This window comes from Hippopotamus amphibius, chromosome 3 (genome assembly GCF_030028045.1).
Source record: "Hippopotamus amphibius kiboko isolate mHipAmp2 chromosome 3, mHipAmp2.hap2, whole genome shotgun sequence".
Classification (NCBI taxonomy): Eukaryota; Metazoa; Chordata; class Mammalia; order Artiodactyla; family Hippopotamidae; genus Hippopotamus; species Hippopotamus amphibius.
The window spans coordinates 126,869,046-126,889,199 of record NC_080188.1 but is presented as its reverse complement, the minus strand read 5'-3'; the positions used below and the strand labels follow the sequence as shown (position 1 = coordinate 126,889,199).

The 20,154-nt window shown below is 61.0% G+C and overlaps 2 protein-coding genes across 2 annotated transcripts; both read left to right on the top strand.

Annotated features, from left to right (window-relative positions):
- Positions 1-157: 157 nt before the first annotated feature.
- Positions 158-7,286, top strand: RIN1 (Ras and Rab interactor 1). Its single transcript, XM_057729761.1, has 10 exons — positions 158-1,040; positions 1,189-1,369; positions 1,467-1,581; positions 1,676-1,748; positions 1,890-1,981; positions 2,136-2,873; positions 3,133-3,438; positions 3,746-3,877; positions 4,005-4,156; positions 5,098-7,286. Exons 1-10 carry the CDS (start codon positions 889-891, stop codon positions 5,581-5,583), a joined length of 2,427 nt encoding a protein of 808 aa, XP_057585744.1. The 5' UTR covers positions 158-888; the 3' UTR covers positions 5,584-7,286.
- A 9,664-nt stretch (positions 7,287-16,950) lies between these two features.
- CD248 (CD248 molecule) lies at positions 16,951-19,531 on the top strand. The gene has a single exon (XM_057725606.1). It carries the CDS (start codon positions 16,957-16,959, stop codon positions 19,276-19,278), a length of 2,322 nt encoding a protein of 773 aa, XP_057581589.1. The 5' UTR covers positions 16,951-16,956; the 3' UTR covers positions 19,279-19,531.
- The last annotated feature ends 623 nt before the right edge of the window (positions 19,532-20,154 follow it).

Sequence of the window (20,154 nt, the reverse complement as noted above, 5' to 3'; positions counted from 1 at the left end):
GCTTCAGACAGGCAGTCTCTTCTGGGGTCCCTGGGACCTCCTGTCACTGCCTAGCAGGAGCCCCCCACTCTGACTTGTGGTACTGGCTGGGGAAGGGGGGGGTTCTTCCACACACCCGCTCCTGTGGGGGGTGGGGGGAGCTGGGTCCTGGAATGCCTGGTGCTGGTGAGCAAAGCCTGAAGCAACATGTGGCACAGGCAGAGCACGTGGCCTTGGGTGGGGACGGGGGCTGGGTGCTCGGTGCTTGGAGACTGGATTATGTCTACACCTGCCCCAGTCGCTTGGCAGATTGGCAAGGCAGGCTGGCAGAGCCTGTGCGTGGGAGGCAGCCAGCAGCAGCGCCATGTGCTGACGACCTCACAGCCAGGCTCCCCCCCTGTTTAGCGCTGAGGGTTAGAACCACCCCCAGAACTTCAGTTAAGCAAAGGGGTTAGTTTCCATGGAGACACGGCATCCTTTCTCCATGGCAACCTGAAATCTCCAAAGGCAAGTTAAGCTCAGGAATGAGTCATCTGTGACCAGTAGGGGGCGCTCTGCCACAAGTCTGACCTCAAGGCCACAGACAGATGAGCAATTGACCACAGACTTAAAGATGCCCCAAAGGCAAGGCCTGTGGGGACCTAGACAGTCCCTGCTTAACCCCTTCCCGCCCACCCGTGTGGTTCGAGGAGGCTGGTGAGGCTGCAGGATGCACTGTGTGGAGGTGGTAGCCTCACAGCTGGGGCCCTCAGAGGGCCCCTTGCGCGGAGAGGACCCCTGCCCCCAGAAGCCTGGCCCAGAAGAGAGGAAGCAGGCGCTGCCCGGGCTGAGTGGACACACAAGAGTTAACTGGCGGGTGTGACAGGGCGAACCGCCCTCAGGAAGTGTTACTCACCACTGGGAATGTGAATGCTCTTGCCTTGGAGGCTGGATTCTCTTCCTGAGTCCCGAGAGAAACCGGAGGAGCTCCCAGCCATGGAAACCCCTGGAGAGCCAGGAGCAAGCCCTCTCGGAGCCCCCAACCCAACCAGCTTCGCACCTGGGCACCTGGAGAGAGAAAAGTTAGTGAAGTTGGAAGGGCAGCCCCGTGGGGCAGGGAGGGACCAAAGAGCTGGGTCTGTCCAGGGCAAAGGAGGGAGAGAGGGTTGGGCAAGGGTCCCAGCCCCACCCCACCCCCGCCCCCTGCTCAGGTCTGGTGCCCGCCCCCAGGCCAGCTCAGGACCCGCTGTACGATGTACCTGATGCCGGCCGGGCGCCCGCAGGTGGGCCCCAGCAGCCCGGGCGCACAGTGAGCCTGCGGGAGCGCCTGCTTCTCACCCGGCCCGTGTGGCTGCAGCTGCGGGCCAACGCCGCGGCCGCGCTGCACGTGCTGAGGACCGAGCCCCCGGGGGTGAGTCTATCCCCACCCCTGGGGCTGGTGGCTGAGGGTGGGAGGGAGAGGGGATGGACACGGAGGTCCTGAGCCTCTGACCCCTGTCCACTCGCAGACATTCCTGGTGCGGAAATCTAACACTCGCCAGTGCCAAGCCCTGTGCGTGCGGCTGCCCGAGGCCAGTGGCCCCTCCTTCGTCTCCAGCCACTACATCCAGGAGAGCCCTGGGGGTGAGGGGGTCTGGCCTGGCGGGAGGGGCTGGAAGCCATCAGGGCAGGGCACAGGGGGGTTCCCCTGAGAACAACCTCACTTCCCATCTCTCAGGCGTCTCCTTGGAGGGCTCAGAGCTCGTGTTCCTGGACCTGGTCCAGCTCATCTGTGCCTACTGCCACACCCGGTGAGCCTGCCTGCAGGACGCCTGCTGTCCATGGGACCCTGCTCCCTGGGACCCCCTGTCTTCCTCCCCCACAGGTGCTCTCAGTGCTTGCAACCTGGAGCCTTCCTCACTCCCGACTTTTTCTCCCCTCTCTGGCCTCAGGGACATTCTTCACCTCCCGCTTCAGCTCCCCAGAGCCATCCGCCAGGCAGCCACCCACAAGGAGCTGGAAGCCATCTCCCATCTGGGCATTGGTAAGGGTTCCTCTGCTACCCATTGCACAGATGGACAAGCTGAGGCCCAGAGGGAAAGGGAAGGTGTGGGCACACAGCCTGAAGCCTGTGCCTTTCCCTCAGTTGGGTCTCTTCCCTGAACGCCCTGAAGTCCCATCTTGTTTCTCTTCCCTAGAGTTCTGGAGTTCCTCCCTCAACACCAAGGCTCAGCCAGGCCCATCCGAAGGCCCACTGCTGCCCCGGCTGAAGCCCCGGTCCCCCCAAGAGCTGGACCAGGGCACTGGAGCTGCCCTGTGTTTCTTCAACCCCCTGTTCCCAGGGGACCTGGGCCCAGCCAAGCGGGAGAAATTCAAGAGGAGCTTCAAAGTGCGTGTGTCCACAGAGACCTCCAGCCCCCTGTCTCCACCAGCTGTGCCACCTCCCCCAGTCCCCGTGCTGCCAGGGGCAGCCCCTAACCAGATGGAAAGGTTGCCCCCTCGCCAGCTACTGCGGAGGGAGAGCTCAGTGGGGTACCGTGTGCCAGGGGGTGCCGGCCCCAGCCTCCCACCACTGCCCTCCCTCCAGGAGGTGGATTGCGGCTCCCCCAGCAGCTCAGAGGAGGAGGGGGTGCCGGGGTCCCAGGGGAGCCCGGCGACCTCGCCCTGCCTGAGCCGCCGGCGGCCCCTGCTTCGGTCTATGAGCGCTGCCTTCTGCTCCCTGCTGGCGCCCGAGCGGCAGGTGGGGCGGGCCGCTGCCGCACTGATGCAGGACCGCCACACAGCCGTGGGCCAGCTGGTGCAGGACCTACTGACCCAGGTGCGGGCTGGCCCTGAGCCTGGGGAGCTGCAGGGTGTCCGCGAGGCGCTGAGCCGGGCCCGAGCCATGCTGAGCGCGGAGCTGGGCCCTGAGAAGCTACTGCCACCAGAAAGGCTGGGTGAGACTCCAGCCCCATCTTCCCTTCCGCTCTCTCTGGCTCTGCACCCCGCCAACCTGTCTCTCTCAGTCTGTGCTGCTACTTTACAAACCCACCCTGTCTCACCACCATGCAAGAGAATTCTTACCCACCGCCTCTCTGCTGTGTCAACAAGTTTCCACCTCTTTTTCATCCCTCTCCCCTCCTGATCATGCCCTCTGCTCCCCCCACCCCTCCCCCACCCCGGTTCCCCTGACCCCTGCCTACCTCTCCCCCACAGAACGTGTCCTGGAGAAGTCTCTGCATCGCTCTGTGCTCAAGCCTCTCCGGCCCATCCTGGTGGCCCGCCTGCGGCGCCGGCTTTCCGCCAATGGCTCCCTGGGCTGCCTGGCTGGAGGCCTCCGCCTGGCCCGGGCCCAGGGCCCCAGAGCCTTTGGGTCCCAATTAAGCCTGCCCTCCCCAGTAGAGATGGAGCAGGTGCGCCAGAAGCTACTGCAGCTGCTTCGTGCCTACTCACCCAGCGCCCAGGTCAAGCGGCTCCTGCAGGCCTGCAAGCTGCTCTACACAGCCCTGAGGACCCAGGCAGGTATGCCCCCTCCCATCACCTCCCACTGGCCCCTGCAAAGTCAGAGGCAGGCCACCAGGCAGAGGCTCCAAGAATGGCACAGCAGGGAGAGAAAAAAAAAAGGGTCCCACACTCCCATTTCACAGATGGTAAAACTGTGGCCCAGAAAGCAGAGCACGCACTTCCCAGGCCCTGCCCCTGGTTGCCATAGAGACCGCATTGCCCAAGACCTGGCAGGCAGAAGGGAGGGTCATTTTCTAAGAGAAGTAGTGGATTCTGAGGCTGGGGCCCCAGAGGAGCCTGAAGCTTCCTCCTCCACCACCCACAGGGGAGGGTGCCGGGGCCGATGAGTTCCTCCCACTGCTGAGCCTCGTCCTGGCCCAGTGTGACCTTCCTGAGCTGCTGCTGGAGGCTGAGTACATGTCAGAGCTGCTGGAGCCTGCCCTGCTCACTGGAGAGGGTGAGGGAGCCCACACACACACCCTTCTGTCTGGGTGGGGCTGGGGCACCCTGACTGAGCGGGGAAGGCGGGAAGGAGCAGGTCACTCACACCCAGCCTGAGCTGCATTCCTCCCCTTGTGTCCCAGGCGGCTACTACCTGACCAGCCTCTCGGCCAGCCTGGCCCTGCTGAGTGGCCTGAATGAGGCCCACACCCTCCCCCTGAGCCCCTCGCAGGAGCTGCAGCGCTCCCTCAGCCTCTGGGAGCAGCGCCGCCTGCCCACCACCCACAGCTTCCAGGTAACAGGACTAGCCAGCCCCGGGGGAATCTGGCATCGTCTGTCACAGTACCCTCCTTTGCCCAGTGAAACCCAGGAAAGGAGGGGTAAGGGGAAAAGCCAGTCCTGTGTCACCCCATGACAGAAACAGTGCCCTGTGCGGACACACATCCGAGCCAGCCTTTCTGGAGGGTGCGGTCCACGGGCTGGCACTGTGCTCAGTGCTCTGGGGACTCAGCCTTGAATCTTTCCAGAAACTCGGAAGTGGGATCATTATCCCCATTTTACGATGAGGAAACAGACATGACATGGGGAGAGGAAGGGGTGCAGGCAGATCCTGGCTTCTGGCCCCCAACTGGACTCAGGCTTCCAGCCCGTGTCCCCCTCACCCTCCCACCTGGGCTCAGGCATGGTGTCCTCAGAGCCAAACAGCATATCTGACTTTCACCCTCCTTCCTTCCAGTCAAGGGACCCTTCCTAGCCGTGGCTGAGAGTCCAGATGTTGTAGCCAGACCCTGGGTCCAAATGCTGGCTCCACTGCTTTCTGGCTGTGGGAGCTTGGGCAAGTTATATAACCTCTTTGTGCCTCAATTGTCTTGTCTGTAAAATGGGGTAACAGTATTTACCTCCTGGGGTTGATATTCGGATGAAATGGGTTAATTCAGGGCAAGTGCTGAGGGCACAGAATAAGCTCCATCTGAACAGGATTGTTAGGCTGTAGTGGCCTGTGGGGCAGTCCTTCCAGCCTGCAGCTATGACCTGCTAGCCCAAGCACATCCCTCCCTTCCTCAGAGCCCTCCTCCCAGTTCACCTGATTCAAAAAGCTTTTGCCACTGGTTCTACCACTGGCTCTGTGCCATCCCACCCCTGGTCCTGCAGAGCCTATACTGCAACCTCAAGCTTTGCAGCCAGATTTGTACCAGGCAGGACTGAGTTCTTGTTTTTGCTTTTCTTCCGGTGTAGCACCTCCTCCGCGTAGCCTACCAGGATCCCAGCAGTGGCTGCACCTCCAAGACCCTGGCCGTGCCCCCAGGGGCCTCGATTGCCACGCTGAACAAGCTCTGTGCCACCAAGTTCCGGGTGACCCAGCCTGACATGTTCGGCCTCTTCCTGTACAAGGGGAAGGACTACCACCGCCTGCCCCCCGGAGCCCTGGCCCACAGGCTCCCCACCGCCAGCTACCTCGTCTACCGTCAGGCAGAGTGGCCCGAGACCCAGGGGGCCTCACCAGGGGCTGCCACAGAGGAGGGCAGTAGGGGGCCAGAGGCGGGGAACAGAGAGGAGGAGAAAGGGGGCTGGGGAGATGGGGACACCGAGGTCAAAGCCAGTCCCAGGGGCAGCAGGGGAGAGTCTGAGACAGTGGCCGAGGGGGGTGAGGGCCAGGCCAGGGGAGGCCCTGCTCAGCCAAGGGGGCCAGAGGCTGAGGGAAGCCGGACAGCAGAGGAGTAGCTGGGAGTGGACAGAAGGAGCATTTGGGGCAGAAAACTCTGAGACTGCTGGGAAGGCCTTTGAGAGCCATCGGCCCCACCGGCCAAGGTCACAGCCCCCTTAGCCTTCCCTACCCCAGGCCGCTCCCGAGTCTGCTACCACCTCTGACTGTCCAGCTCTCTGATCACACCTGTGGCCAGGAAAGTGCCTGGACTGACCACATCTGAGCACTGGAGTAAAGCTCAGGGGGGTTGGGGGGCCCCAGAGCAAGGGCCCAAGGCCCTTGGCCTCTCATCCTTCTCCCCCAGTTGGAGGCCAGGCAGCCCGCAGTGGTGAGTGTGCCCAGCAGGGGTCAAATCCAACAGGGGTCCAGCCACGGCAGTGGGGGGTGGGGACTTCAAGGCCCTGAAAGGCCCCACCCACTCCTGGGTGTCAGGAGGATTCGGGGAGGCAGCAAGGGCTCGGGGCCCAGTCCTGCCCAGACCACCTGGAGGACAAGCACCTCCAAACCTCAGTGTCCTCACCTCTGGAGTGGGGGTGCTACTGCTGCCCCGCCTTCTCCCGGAAGTCTTCCACGGTCAAAGTGGATGGTTTTGTTGCAAAGCAGAGCTCAGACTAGGGGAAAGGGGAGGGGAGGAGGGTGGATGTTAGCCACACCCCCTCCCCACCCCCCTGCACATGCACACAGCCCTCAAGGGTCTGTTCTCCACCCTCACCGAAGGGAGAGTTTCTCCAGGCAGCCCTGGGAACATCTGGGAGGTCAGGTCCAGCCAAGGGAGCACCCACATTCTAGTCTTTCCCCAAGATGAGAAGTCCTCCAGGCACTCTGGTGTCCCAGGGGAACTGGACAGAGGAGACAGGCTTCTGAAATGAACAGAGAACTTGGAAACCATCTTCTCTGCACCTGCTGCTCTTGAACCTCACAAGAGCTTTATGGGAGACAGGGCCTGGCTTATTACCCACTGAGGCTTGGGAAAGTGACTCCTAAGACACCACACAGCAGGCCATTAGGGGTCCCCACACCCAAACCAGGAGTCAGGTTTCAACTACGCCCTGTGTTCTAAGCCACCAATAAATTAACCCTTGAGGTCTAGCCAACCCCAAAGGGTTGCCCAGAGTAGGCAGCAAATGAGCAAAGAAAATACCAGCAGCAACCACAAGGGGGTGCACGTAACCCGGAAAGCGGCTGAGAGGGTGACCTGATGGACGAATGCAGCTCCAGGGCAGTGGCAGTGTCGGTGGTCTGGGGGGGGAGGTTGTAGTCTTGCAGCCGCCAGGCAACTTGGGGACAGTGCAAGGGCCAGTACTTCTGACCCTCAGCTCTCTTGAAGTCAGAGGTCTGGATGAGGCCAGCCTCAAGGGACCACTCCCTGGGAAGGAACTAGTCCCTGGTGGAAGGAGGACCCTCGTCAGTCTCTGAGGTGCTCCCTCAGGCGCTGAGCACAAAAGGACCTCAGTGCACGTATCAGACATGAGAGCTGGAAGGGAGAAATCCTGGACGTTGGGATTTCAGACCCTCTGGATACAGCCCAGGTGCAGGGCTCCCCTATTTCTCACTAGTCCATCAGCAGCTATTCCTTCCCCACTTCCACCCACCCCCTCCCACAAGCTTCTCGCTGGTGGGGAGTCTCCCTTCACTCTTATGTATGCCCCCCCCACCCCAATCCCACACCCACCCCAGTGCCTTGTACAGTGCTGGGCACTCCACAGGCGCTCAATAAATGTTGTCCACAGACTGGAGTTTGGTAACTAAAAGTGAAGGGCAGTGAGGTGGGAGGTTAAGGGAGGGCTGGGTTCTGGGAACCAAACACAGGATATCTCAAGTTCAGTCCCAGAGGAAGGGACCTGGAATGATTGCAGGGGGTGTTCAGAGAACCCCCAGGCCGGATGTAGAGCCCGTCTCATGGGAACTAGGGCTGGCCGATGCTTCTGGGCCCCTGCAAGGAGGCCTCTGCAAGCCCCTTCCACCTCCTTCCCTCGCTCAGTCCTAATTCCTGGCACTGGAAATTCAGCATCCCCCCAGCAGTGGCACATTGGAGCACTGCCAGGCCCTGCCTGCTGCCTGAACCTTCTGGTTTATCTTCTGAAGAGATTCTGATGGGTCAAAAGTCCCAGCTGGATAAATCAGCATGATCAAAGGTCATGAGACAGGGGTTGGGACTCCAGGCAGGGCAGGCAACAATAGGCCGGTCTAGGACGGATCTCGTTATCCCCATTTTACAGATGAGGAAACTGAGGCTTGCTCAGGGAAGGTGGCTTGTTGCAAGGCAGAGGACTTAGCCAGCAGGTCCCGTGGAGCTTCGGGTTCTGCAGTCCTCCAAAACAGGTGGACTTGTTTATTCATGTACTCAGCAATCATCTGTTGTATCGCAGGGAACAAGCACCCACAGCCCCAGCCAGAGGGAGACAGATGTGATCTGGGCGGTAACAGCCTACTGTGCGCTCGGGTTCCGTACTGCACCCCCCCTGCCACCCCTGCCTCCCACCTTTGGCCTTCTGGAAGAGGAAGCCAGGGCTCTGAGAGGTGCGGCGCCGTGCCCAGGGTCCACAGCTGCAGGGCAGGGTGGACCCTTGACGCTTGGATCTCTGGAGGAGAAGCAGAGTCATTTCCTCACTTGGAAATGTCGCACAGACCACCTCACAGTAGTTCCCTGTGTGAGTTTGTTTATCGTCTGTCTTCCTCACTAGGAGCCCAGAGCCAAGTCGGCCTTGTTCTCTGCTGAATCTTGGGGACCTAGAACAATGCCTGACCCGGAACTGGCACTTAGTGAGTATATGTGGAATGATTGATTCGGAAAGACTCAGCCTAAATAAAGCGTTTATCCTGGTTCTTAGAACACAGGGCGGTGCATCCTCCATCGCTGCCACCAGGGGGCGGGCGTGCCCCGTTCCCAGTCGCATGCCAGGTTCCTTTCTCTCCTGAGGCCACCCAGGGACCCAGGGCACTCAGAGGACCCGCCGCAGGGTCTGGTGCCAGGAGGGGCCCCAGGACCGCCCTGCGAAGGGGGATCCTGCTAGTGGAGGTTGGGAAGGGGATGAGGGAGTGGCCACTTCCCCCCAGGGCTCTCTGGCCAGGCAGGCTCAGGAGCCACGCCTGTGGGGTGGCCTGAGAGGGGACCCTGCCAGGGGTGGGGAGGAAGGCAGTCACTGAGACCCGCAACACCACCCTGACTCGACCTCAGCACCAAGCAGTTAACACCCTGCCTTGGCCTGTGACCACCTGCATGCCCGTAACTTAACACAAACACCCCGACTCCCATTTGCACACGGGCTGTGTGGCACCCTGCCTGCCACGGTCACTTACAGTAACGCCTGAGCACCGCCACTCTCAGCAGGAACACCCAGGGCGTCAGGAACACCTTGACACTGTTAGCCACTCATGCCCTGCCGGATGGGACACAGTGACACACACGGGCCCGTCCTCTGAGCCACACCCTGAAGCAGACATCAAACTCAGAGCTATTCCCTCACACCCTCTCTTTTGGGTTCAGAATGTGACTCCCTGACACACATACATGGGGACAGGCCGACACAAAGACATGTGGTGACCTGCTCCACAAAGACTCCCGTGACGCACTGACACCCCTGCAGGACCGCCACTGACATGCCCAAGGCTCCCACTCGGACAGGCTGCCTCCTTCCCACGCTGCACAGGCGTAGAAGCGCAGACGCACACATACAAACGCAGAGACACACAAACTCAGAGACAAGCGCAGATACAGAGACACGCAGACAACATAAGTACAGAGGTACACATACAACATAAAGACACATGTGCTTGCTAGTATTCTTGATCATGCAGAAGAGATCCAGGCCCTTCTCCTGGCTGATCTCACCCCTAGCCGTGGCCTGTCCCAGCCACCACTCAGCCACCCCACCCCATGGTGGACCCTGGTGAGGGCTGGGAGTTGCTGAGAAGACCCTCATGGGGGTGTGGCGACCCCACTGGCCAGGCAGGAGGCATAGGCCGGCAGCACTGGGCGGGGAGGCCTGAGGTCACCAGATTCCAGCCTGAGTGATTCACGGGAAGTGCCTGGGGAAGGGGGGCCAGGCGACTGGGGGAGGGCCAGGGGCTTTGGAGGCCTGGGTGGGCTTCGGACCAGAGGGTCTTGGGTCCAGAGTGAGCCTCTAGTCTGGGAGGGGGGCTTCCTGAGGGGGTGGCCCAGCCTGAAGGGGTGTCTGCTGGGTCTGGCTCCTGGGAGGGGCTTAGCACACAGAACCGAGTCGCAGGATGAGACAATCGGTCCCTCCCGCCCACCCCGCCCCAGGGCCTAGGCCCTGACCCCATGCCTTCCAGGCCCCAGCAGCTGGGTGTCTTTAGCAGGGGTTAGGCCAAGGGTGGGGGGCAGGGGTGGGGTGACCTTCATGGCCATCTTGGCTCCTCCAACCCTTGGGCAGGCAGCCTGAGTGGCCCCCAGAGGCCTTGAGGGGATGGACCAGCCTGGCCCAGTCAGGGCCGATAGGGTTACAGACCCTCGCTGCCCTGCCAGGCAAGGCCTCTGCCAGAGAGCTGAGAACGTGTGCCTGTCCCAGCGCCAGGGATGTTTTCCTGCTGAAATGGGGCCCTCTGCGTCTGCTCCCCCCAGAGCCCCTGCTCCCAGGCCGGGCTGATGCTCAGAGACTCAGCTGCTCCTGCAGGGTGACAGGAAGAAAGGATGGGGTTGGGGACAGGATGGGGGTGCAGGAAGTGCCTTTCTTGGAACTCTGCACCAAAATAGCCCACTCTGTTCCTACTCTGGGTCTCAGTGTCCCACGGGGGAGGTGTGTGTCACCAAGGAGACCCTCACCAGGGAGGGGTCTGAGCTGACCTCAGTCTGGCTTCTGCTCGCCATCCACCCGTCCCACCCCTCCCACCCCCGACAGCCCTCACCACCCCCACCTCGGGCTCTGCTCCACTTTGAAGTCCTAACGTAAATATCATGTCTGCGTGGGTTCCCCTTCCCGGCCCGGTCACAGCCCCCAGACCTGGCTCCCACCCCAGCCAGCCCAGGGGGTGCGAGCCAGGGGAGCGGAGGAAGGCCTGGACCACCCAGGGAAGGTGGCGAACCAGAGACCCGTGGACAGGAGTGGGGAGACAGAGTGAATGAGACACCAGAGATGGAAGAGGAACACAGAAGAGGGCAGAGAACAGAGAGACAGACCCCAGAAACCTCTCCTGGGGACAGGAGAGGAGACAGAGGGGGCCCAGAGACAGGGAAGAGAGAGGAAAGGAAAAGACCCTGCAGTCAGAGGGAGAGACAGTGAGACACAGAGGTCCCTGGGGACCGTGAACGGGCAGGAAGAAAAAGGGAAAGTTCCAGGTGCTGGTGGAGACGGCGGGGGACCAAGACCTGGGTAGCATGGAAAGGATGTTGCAGAAAGAGAAATGGCCCTGGAGACAGCGTGACCAACCATCCTGGGGAGCTGAGGGAGCTCCAGGGACACAGGACTTTCATTGCTGAGACCAGGCAACCCAGGAAGAGTGGGTCACCCTGGGTGGTAGGCCTTTGCCAGACGCCACAGGGATTACAGAGTCCACTCCCATAGGTACCCCTCGCACAGATGAGCAAGCTGTGGCCCAAGGAGGGCCAGCCGGGACAGGGCTAGCCTCCGGGCCGCTCCTGGAGCTGCACGGCTAAAGGGCTCCAGAGGGAGGACAGGAACAGTGAGGGCCGAGAGAGCACCCGCCCTGGGATCCCCAGCCTCGGGTACAGTCCCCGCCCTGCCTCCACCTGTGTGACCTGGGGTGAGCCTTGTCCCTCTCTGGGCTGTGTGAACACTGAGGGGAAGGGCTGGGCTCCTCTAGCTCTGATGGGAGCTCCAGGAGTCATGGCCCCCTGGGCAGATGTGGCCAGATGTTCAGGTCAGGCGTATGCCAGGAGAGGGACTGGGGCTCCAGCTGGACCCAGGTTGGGCCATCCGGGGGCAGCCACATGCTTCTCCCCCACAGCTGTGGGCACAGGTGGGGGCCCGCGGGGACACGCACATCACCCAGCTGTGCACACGCACAGCAGTGCCAGGCTTGTGCAAGGGCATGCACACACACCCAGTCCCTCACAGACACCGAGGTACACACACAAACACACTCACAGTCTCTCTCTAGGGCAAAGACACCTCCCCCCAACCACCCCCCCACCCCCCGCCTCAGCCCCCTCCAGCTGTCAGACTCCTTTACCCCAGGGGCCAGGCCTGGAAGACACTCCTTCTTCCTGGGCCCCACCTTCTCCAAGCCTCTCTCTCCCACCCTGTCCGGTCAGGCAGCAGCTCCATTCCTGCGGGGCTCTCCCATCCAGAAGCACACAGGGTGCGGCACAGCACGTGGGGCAGGGGAGGGGGCTGCAATCCACCCCCCTCCCTCCCAGGTTCCCCTCCCCCCCACTCCTGCCCTGGGACCTCTCCCACCCAAGACCAGGCGCCTCCCGCCCACCCGTTGGCCCTTCCTCCTGAAGCCTGAAGGCTGGGGTGGTTTGGGAAGAATTTAGAAATGGAGGGAGGTGGGGGGATGGGGACAAAAGAGAAAGGAGGAAAGGAGGTGATTTGTACACAAAGCAATGTGCTGGCTCAGCGGCAGGTCGTGCCAAGGCTCTCTAGGACGCCTGCCCAGGGGGCGCCCCGCAATCACACTCAGCCCCCCCATCCCGGCTGTTCCACTGGGCCTTCTTCGGGCCAGCCCCTCTGCAAGCCGCCTTCATCCCCACCCCCACAGGCCCACATACTGCATCCAAAACCACCGTCTGGCTTGTCCCAGTAACTGGAAGACATCGCTCCTTCTGGGGAAGGGGGCTTCTGTTTCCAGGCCCCTCCTGAGGTGAGCTCTCCCCGTAAGGGCCATGATCAGAGCAGAGAACCCTAGCCTCCTGACTCCCAGTGTGAGCCACGCCTGGTGTCCTGAGCTGTCGCCACCCCAGCCAAGGAGACACATTGGCCTCAGGCCCCAAAAGAGAAAACAGGCTGTGTGGTAACAGGGAAGCATCACACATGCTCCCTGCCAGTGGCCCAAGCTGTCTCGTCCTCCTGGGCTACACTCCTACAGATCCAGAGTTACATTCTGAGTGTACCATCTACCATGGTGGCAGCTAATTATAAATTAGTATTTCTGCCTGAATCCCTGGACCCAACCATGCATCTAAATATTTTCTCATCCACGCACCCATCTACTTAGCTACCTATCCATTCATCCACTTACTCATTCCTAAATCTATCCATCTATCCATCCATCCACCATATATCCACCCACCCATCCTCCAAGCATCTGTTGCAACAGTTAGCATCTTCTCTGTGCTATGGGGGAACCAAGATGAGTCAGGCTGAACAGGACTGGCAGGAAGACCATAATAAGCTCCTCTCTATCCCCTCACCCCCAGATCCATGTTGCTGTGCCCACTACATCCCCTCTCCTGACTAGGGTAGGAAATTCTTAGGCAGCCTCCACCCCACCTCTCCCAACCTGGATGGGGGCGGGGCAGGTGAGTGCTAGATGCCCATCCAAACTGGGCACCCAGGTGCATCTCCAAGTCTCATTCTCTACATTTTACCAAACCCTTGGTCTTGTTGGGGTGAGGGGTGCCTCTCTCCTCCCCACCACCGCCCCCGTCCTGGCTCAGGCTTCCTTCGCTTGTCCAGCCAGCCCATCTGGAATTTGGCCTTTGACCCTTCCTCCTCCTGCTTCGCTTGCCTGCCCCCCAATGCCTCACCCCCACTGAGGCTGTAGTCCTGACCCCTGATCTGACCCGCCCACTCGCCAGACGGCTTGCAGCCTCCCCTCAAACGCCCCAGCACTGGCCATTGCCCGAATCATGACTGGGCCCACCACACCCTTGGACCAGACGCCCGGCCCGCCCCGAGGAGCCTGCAGAGGCTGCCTCCCCCAGCCTGCCCCGCCTTACTGCCCGGCTCTCCAGCCAGCTCCCTCCCCTCTCCCAGACTATTGCGACAACCTCCTAACTGGTCCCTGGCCTCCGGTACCCCCTCCACCCACTGCACACCAGCCACAGGGATCTCTCATCATGCCTCTTCCCTGTGGCCTCCATGATGGAGGCCAGCCTTCCAGGGGCAGCTCTACCGCCTTCCAGGCCAGGCCTCTATCCCCTTTCTGATACTTTCTCTCCACTCTTCCCTGTCCCTCTAACCCTAACTCTCCCTCCAGGCCTGGCAGAGTCCTTTGTATTCTCCAAACATACCTTGAGCTCTCCCAGCTTAGTAACTTTGTCAAGGCTGTGCCTTCTTCCTGTCATGCCTTCCTTCCATCCTCATTTCTTGACATCATACCCAGCTCAGACTGCTCCAATGACTCCTCAGGGCGCTGCAGCAAAAAGAGAATCCAATGAAGGGTCCAAGGCCTTGGTTCTAGTCCCAACCCTGCCACCCACTTGCTCTGAGACTCCCTGGGCCTCCGTGTACCCACCCGCAAAAAAGCTTGCTGATTTCCAGGGATGTCCCAGGTCTACGATGGTGTGACTTCTGGGGAAGGCTCGGTGAATGTGGGCAACAGGTGGGCTTTGGCTCCAGGCAGAATCCCAACATGCCCCCTGCGTTGCCCTAAGCCAGGTTCTTCACTTAGCTGAGTCTCACTCACTCATTCATTCTTTCTTTCTTTCATTCAGCAAACACCCTTGAGCAGCATCTGTGGTCCAGGAGCTTTCCAGGCTCAGGGGATACAGTAGGAAATGAAACAATGACCCAGCCAGAATGGAGCTTGTAGTCTCCTAGGGCAGGAGTTCTCCACTAGGGGCAATGCTGCTCCCAGGGGACAGGACACTTGGCAATATCTGGAGTCTTTTTTTTTTCTTTGGTTGCACTGCAAGGCACGCAGGATCTTAGTTCCCTGACCAGGGATCGAACCCATGCCCGCTGCAGTGGAAGCATGGAGTCTTCACCACTGGACCTCTAGGGAAGTCCCATGGAGTCATTTTTGATTGTCCCAACTGGAAGGATGCTACTGTCATCTAGATAGAAGCCAGGGATGCTGCTAAACATCTTACAATGCACAGCACCGTCTCTATAAGATATCATTACCCAGCCCCAAATCTCAGTAATACTGACACCAAGAAACCCTGGGTATTGGGGAATTCAGGCCAACAAGCAAATATATACCATGTCAGATAGCAGTAAGTGCAAAGGAGAAAAATGGAACAAGACCAGGGAGACAGGGAGCCCAAGGGTATGGTTGGGGGCGGGGAGGTTTGGGATGCTGATGCTTGAGCTGAGACCTGAAGAAAGTGAAGTAGCAGAGACTTTGCATCTTGCAGGAAGATTGTAAGCAGAGGAACAGCCCATGCAAAGGCCCTGAGGTCAACATGTATCTAGTCAGTTTAAGGAACATCCACAGGCCAGAGTGGCTGGAGCAGAGGGAGTGAGGGGAAGGGAGAGGGATGAGAGAGGGAGTCTGGGGGGGATCACATGGGCCTGGAGGCTGAGCGTGGTAAAGGCTTTGGCCTTTTTTCTGAGTTAGAGGGGGGCCTTGAGGGTTCCAAGCAGGAAAGTGACAGGATCTGACTTGGGTTTTAAAAAGATCCCTCTGGCAGGATGGAGAAGGCAAGAGAGGGACCAGAGGAGAGGCTGTTGCATCTAGATGGACAAGTGTAGTGGCTTGGGCCAGGCATGGGTGGCAAAGAAGGTGGTGAGCCACAGTCAGATTCTGCATCTGTTTTGACGGTGAAGACAACAGGATTTGCTAAGAGATTGGATGTGGGGTGTGGGAGAAAGAGGAGTCAAGGATGATCTCAAGGCTTTGGGTCTGAGCCAATGGAAGGATGAACTGCCCCATGTTAACTTTCCTCTCACGAGAAGGGGAATGATTCTCTGTGCTTCACAGTTGTAAACCTTGAAAGAACAACTTTCCTGGCATATAGCAAGCCCTTCCAAAGCCCTGGTTCTCAAGGGGACTGGCTGCATCTGCAGGGCCAGCCCTGCCACTGGAAGAAGGTTAGCAAAGCTGCCCCGGTTCCACACCCGCCCCATACAGATTTGCTCAGAAGACTAAGGAATATTTGTCTCATGCTTTGCAGCTGAGAAAGCACATTTGTACACACCGAGCGTGGTGATACAAAATAGCCCTGCTGAGCTGAAGGGCCCTGACACGTTAGCTCAATTTTGCAGGTAAGAAAAATGGAGACCCAGAGAAGGTCAGCGACATCCTGTGGTCACACAGCAGATCGTGGCAGAGTGGGAATCGGGACCAGGGCAGCACACTGAGGGACAGAACCTCTTCTCCGCCCCTGGCTCAAATTTCTGCTAAGAGTGCAGTGGGTGTGCACGGGTTAATCTGACAACCAGCTCCCTAGGGACCATCCTGAATGATGGGTTCAGTACACAGGCCTCCAGAGGCTTCCAGGAGGGGCGGGAAGAGGACCCCAGCCAGGCCTACGCTGCAGGCCCTGGGGGCAAGGAGGGCTCCAAACATGTGAAGCCTGTGTCACACACGTGTGTATCACTGTGTGCCCCATGCCCAGACATGGTCTGTCACCAGTCCCCTCCCAGCCAGCCCTGCTCACCCTGTCCAGCCCCCTCCCCCACACACCCTGCCCTCCTGCAGTAGGAGCCCAGAGAAGCATTTCCTGTTTGGGGGCCGCCTCCTCCCCCTTTAAGTCCAGGTTCCCAGGGCCCCAGGCTGAGCAGAGGTGAAGGGAGGGCAGCCCCCTGCCCCTCCTCCTTCCTTCACCCCCCCCCCCCGCCCCCCACACCCCATCCAGCTGGAGCCAGGAGGCTCGAGGGCAGAGGTGGAAGCAGGAGCTTAGTATCTAAACGTGGGCTTAGGATGCCCACGCCTGTGTGATTGAGGTGCTTCCCACATCCAGGGCCTGCACGCAAATGAGGGACTTCCTGTGTCAGGGCATGTAGGACGCCACATCACTTTCGCATGTACACCTAAAGGGTTTAGCATGTCAGAGTATGTGCAAACTTGGCACAGAGGGACAGAATATGGAGAGAGTGTTCTTGTGTGTGGAGAGGAGCATACACGTGTGTGATGGAGGGCGTAAATCAGAGCATGTTTCCACACGTATGACCCAGTTGGTCACGGGTGTGATGAGGTCGGTGTGTCCCTGATTTGGGTCTCTGTGAGTCTCTGGGAAGCGACCTCACCCCACCGCCCAGAGCCCCAGACGGCGGCATCGGAGTTTTCTGAGCATCGTCCAGCCCCTTCTCCTCGACTCCCAGCCCATTAGCTGTGCCTCCTCCCCTCCCCCGCCCCCACCCCAGCACCCCCCACCCCCACCCCTGCCCCCCGCCCGACTGCTTCCTGCTCTGGTGGCCCCGGGGGAGCGGGAGCAGGGAGCTGGCAGCGGCCCCAGCCCACTCCTTACAAGGCCTGAGCCCGGCCCGGGCCCGCCCCCAGCCCGCCCGCCAGAGGCCCCGGTCCCTCCCCCTGTCAAGAGCGGCTGCCGGCCGGGCCCGGGCCAGTCGGGGGGCATCGCGATGCTGCTGCGCCTGCTGCTGGCCTGGGCTGCTGCGGTGCCCACGCTGGGCCAGGCCCCCTGGGCCACCGAGCCCCGCGCTGCCTGCGACCCGGGCAGCTGTTACGCGCTCTTCCCGCGGCGCCGCACCTTCCTGGAGGCTTGGCGGGCCTGCCGCGAGCTGGGGGGTGACCTGGCCACCCCGCGGACCCCCGAGGAGGCCCAGCGCGTGGACAGCCTGGTGGGCTCCGGCCCGGCCAGCCAGCTGCTGTGGATCGGGCTGCAGCGGCAGGCCCGGCAATGCCAGCCGCAGCGCCCGCTGCGCGGCTTCACGTGGACCACGGGGGACCAGGACACGGCCTTCACCAACTGGGCCCAGCCTGCCACGGGCGGGCCCTGCCCGGCCCAGCGCTGTGCGGCCCTTGAGGCGAGCGGCGAGCATCGCTGGCTCGAGGGCTCGTGCACGCTGGCCGTTGATGGCTACCTGTGCCAGTTCGGCTTCGAGGGCTCCTGCCCAGCGCTGCCCGATGAGGCAGGCCAGGCCGGCCCAGCTGTCTACACCACGCCCTTCCACCTGGTCTCCACTGAGTTCGAGTGGCTACCCTTCGGCTCAGTGGCTGCTGTGCCCTGCCAAACTGGCAGAGAAGCCTCTCTGCTCTGCGTGAAGCAGCCTGATGGTGGCGTGGGCTGGTCGCGGACAGGGCCCTTGTGCCCTGGTACCGGCTGCGGCCCGGACAACGGGGGCTGTGAACACGAGTGCGTGGAGGAGGCGGACGGCCGGGTGTCCTGTCGCTGCACCGAGGGCTTCCGGCTGGCGGTGGACGGACGCAGCTGCGAGGACCCCTGTGCCCATGCCCCGTGTGAGCAGCAATGTGAGCCTGGAGGACCACAGGGCTACAGCTGCCACTGTCGCCTGGGTTTCCGGCCAGCCGAAGATGACCCGCACCGCTGCGTGGACACAGATGAGTGCCAGATCGCTGGCGTGTGCCAGCAGATGTGCGTCAACTACGTTGGTGGCTTTGAGTGCTACTGCAGCGAGGGCCACGAACTGGAGGCTGATGGCATCAGCTGCAGCCCTGCTGGGGCCATGGGCGCCCGTGCTTCGCAGGACCTTGGGGATGAGCTGCTGGATGACGAGGAGGATGAAGAGGATGAAGATGAAGATTGGGAGGCCTTCGATGGTGGCTGGACAGAGATGCCTGGGATCCCATGGATGGAGGCCACACAGTCACCTGACTTTGGCCTGGCCTACAGACCTAGCTTCCCAGAGGACAGAGAGTCGCGGATGCCCTACCTGGACCCCACCTGGCCACCCCCTCTTAGTGCCCCCAGGGTCCCCTACCACTCCTCAGTGCTCTCTGTCACCCGGCCTGCGGTGGTCTCTGCCACGCGCCCCCCACTGCCTTCTGCCCACCAACCCCCTATTATCTCTGCCACACGCCCACCCCTGGCCCCTGCCCCTCAGTCCCCCGTGATCCCTGCCATACACCCAGCTTTGCCCTCTGACCACCAGTTCCCCGTGATCTCAGCCAACTACCCACATCTGCCTTCTGCCCACCGACACCCCGTTATCTCTGCCACGCACCCAGGACCGACCCCTGCCCACCAGCCCCCAATTATCTCAGCCAAATATCCCGAACTGTTCCCTGCTCAGCAGTCCCCCATGTTTCCAGATACCCAGGTCGCTGGTGCCCAGAACACCACGCATTTGCCTCGAATCCCAGCTAGCCACACCCCTCCGGTCACCACCTCCAGTCCCCATCGACCCCCTGTGACCCCAGATGTCCCGGTCCTTAAAGCCCAGGCCACCCACCATCCCATTACTTCTACTGTCCAGCCTTCTCTGACCACTACCTCCAGGTCTCCTGTGCTCCCTGCCCATCAAGTCCCTGTGCCTGCTGCCACCCAACCCCCAGCCTTCCACAAGCCCATGCCCCCTCAGAGCCCCACTAATCAGACCTCACTCACCAGCCCTACACACCCCCATTCCAAAACCCCACAAGTCCCAAGGGAAAGTACCCCTGGCCCCAATCTGGCCCCACGGCTGCCCTCGGCAGCCCCCACCGCAGGCCCAACAGCCCTGGGGGAGGCCAGTCCAGCAGGCCACAGCCGGAGGGATGATCGGTGGCTTCTGGTGGCACTCCTAGTGCCAACGTGCGTCTTCTTGGTGGTCCTACTTGCACTGGGCATCGTGTATTGTACCCGCTGTGGCCCTCACGCGCCCAATAAGCGCGTGACTGACTGCTATCGTTGGGTCACCCACGCTGGGAGCAAGGGCCCCACAGAACCCGCGCCCCACCGAGGCAGCCTCACAGGGGTGCAGACCTGCAGAACCAGCGTGTGATGGGGCGCAGCCCCCCTCTGTGGGATGGACACATGGCCCAGGCTGCACCAGGGACCCACGGGGCTGCCCAGCTGGACAGAAGGCTTCCTGCTCCCCCGGGCCCAGCCAGGCTCCTCTCTCAGTCAACGACTAGACTTGACTCTCGGGAACTCTGTTTCCTGGCCCAGCACTCACGACGGAGGAGACGCTGAGGCCCCCAGGACCTCAGGGGGTGGGTGCTGGGGTCTTCTCCAATAAATGGGGTGCCAACCTCACCCAAAGCTCCTGACCCCCATTGGTGCCTGAGGGGAGGGTCTGGGAGGACTCACAAAAAGGAGGGGATCTTCCTTCAGCTTGCTTGGGCCCCCCAAGGAAATAAGGTAAGACTCCTTAAGGGAGGGTATGCTTTAGAGATTCTCAGGGAAACAGGAGCCCAGAGAGGACAGAACCTTGCCCAGCGACACACAGCGAGCCTAGGAGTGGGAGGTTTGGCATGAGGACTTTCATATTAGTTCCTCTTTTTCACCAAAACTCTTAGAAGGTGGGACTGAATCTGGAATAAGGGCTTCTGCTGAACTGGAGCCAAACTGGGGTTTAGGGGTCAAAGGTAAGCTCTAGGCCTGGTGATTCTGGGGTGTGAAACGGGTCTAGAGGGTGAGCGTCTCCTAACTTTTTTCTGGTACTTCCCTTCCCCTCCCTGAAAGCTGCCCAGAAGTTGGTGGCTGGGGCTCAGGCAGCTTGAGTCAAGGGTGCTGTCACCCCTCTAAGTTGTAGGAGCTTGGGAGGCACTCCTCCTCTCTGCTCTGGGGAGGAGGTGGGTGTCAGAGCCTAGCAGGCTGGGCTGGGGAGAGCAAGGAACCCAGGAGAGAGATCCCACATCCAGCTCCCTGAGCAAGG

Bases quoted from the DNA above. Each gene is read 5' to 3' on its own strand.
- CD248 (XM_057725606.1), top strand. From the start codon at position 16,957: ATGCTGCTGCGCCTGCTGCTGGCCTGGGCTGCTGCGGTGCCCACGCTG.
- RIN1 (XM_057729761.1), top strand. From the start codon at position 889: ATGCTCTTGCCTTGGAGGCTGGATTCTCTTCCTGAGTCCCGAGAGAAA. The intron at 3,439-3,745 runs GTATGCCCCCTC...CACCACCCACAG, and splicing joins AGCCCTGAGGACCCAGGCAG to GGGAGGGTGCCGGGGCCGAT. The intron at 3,878-4,004 runs GTGAGGGAGCCC...CTTGTGTCCCAG, and splicing joins TGCCCTGCTCACTGGAGAGG to GCGGCTACTACCTGACCAGC.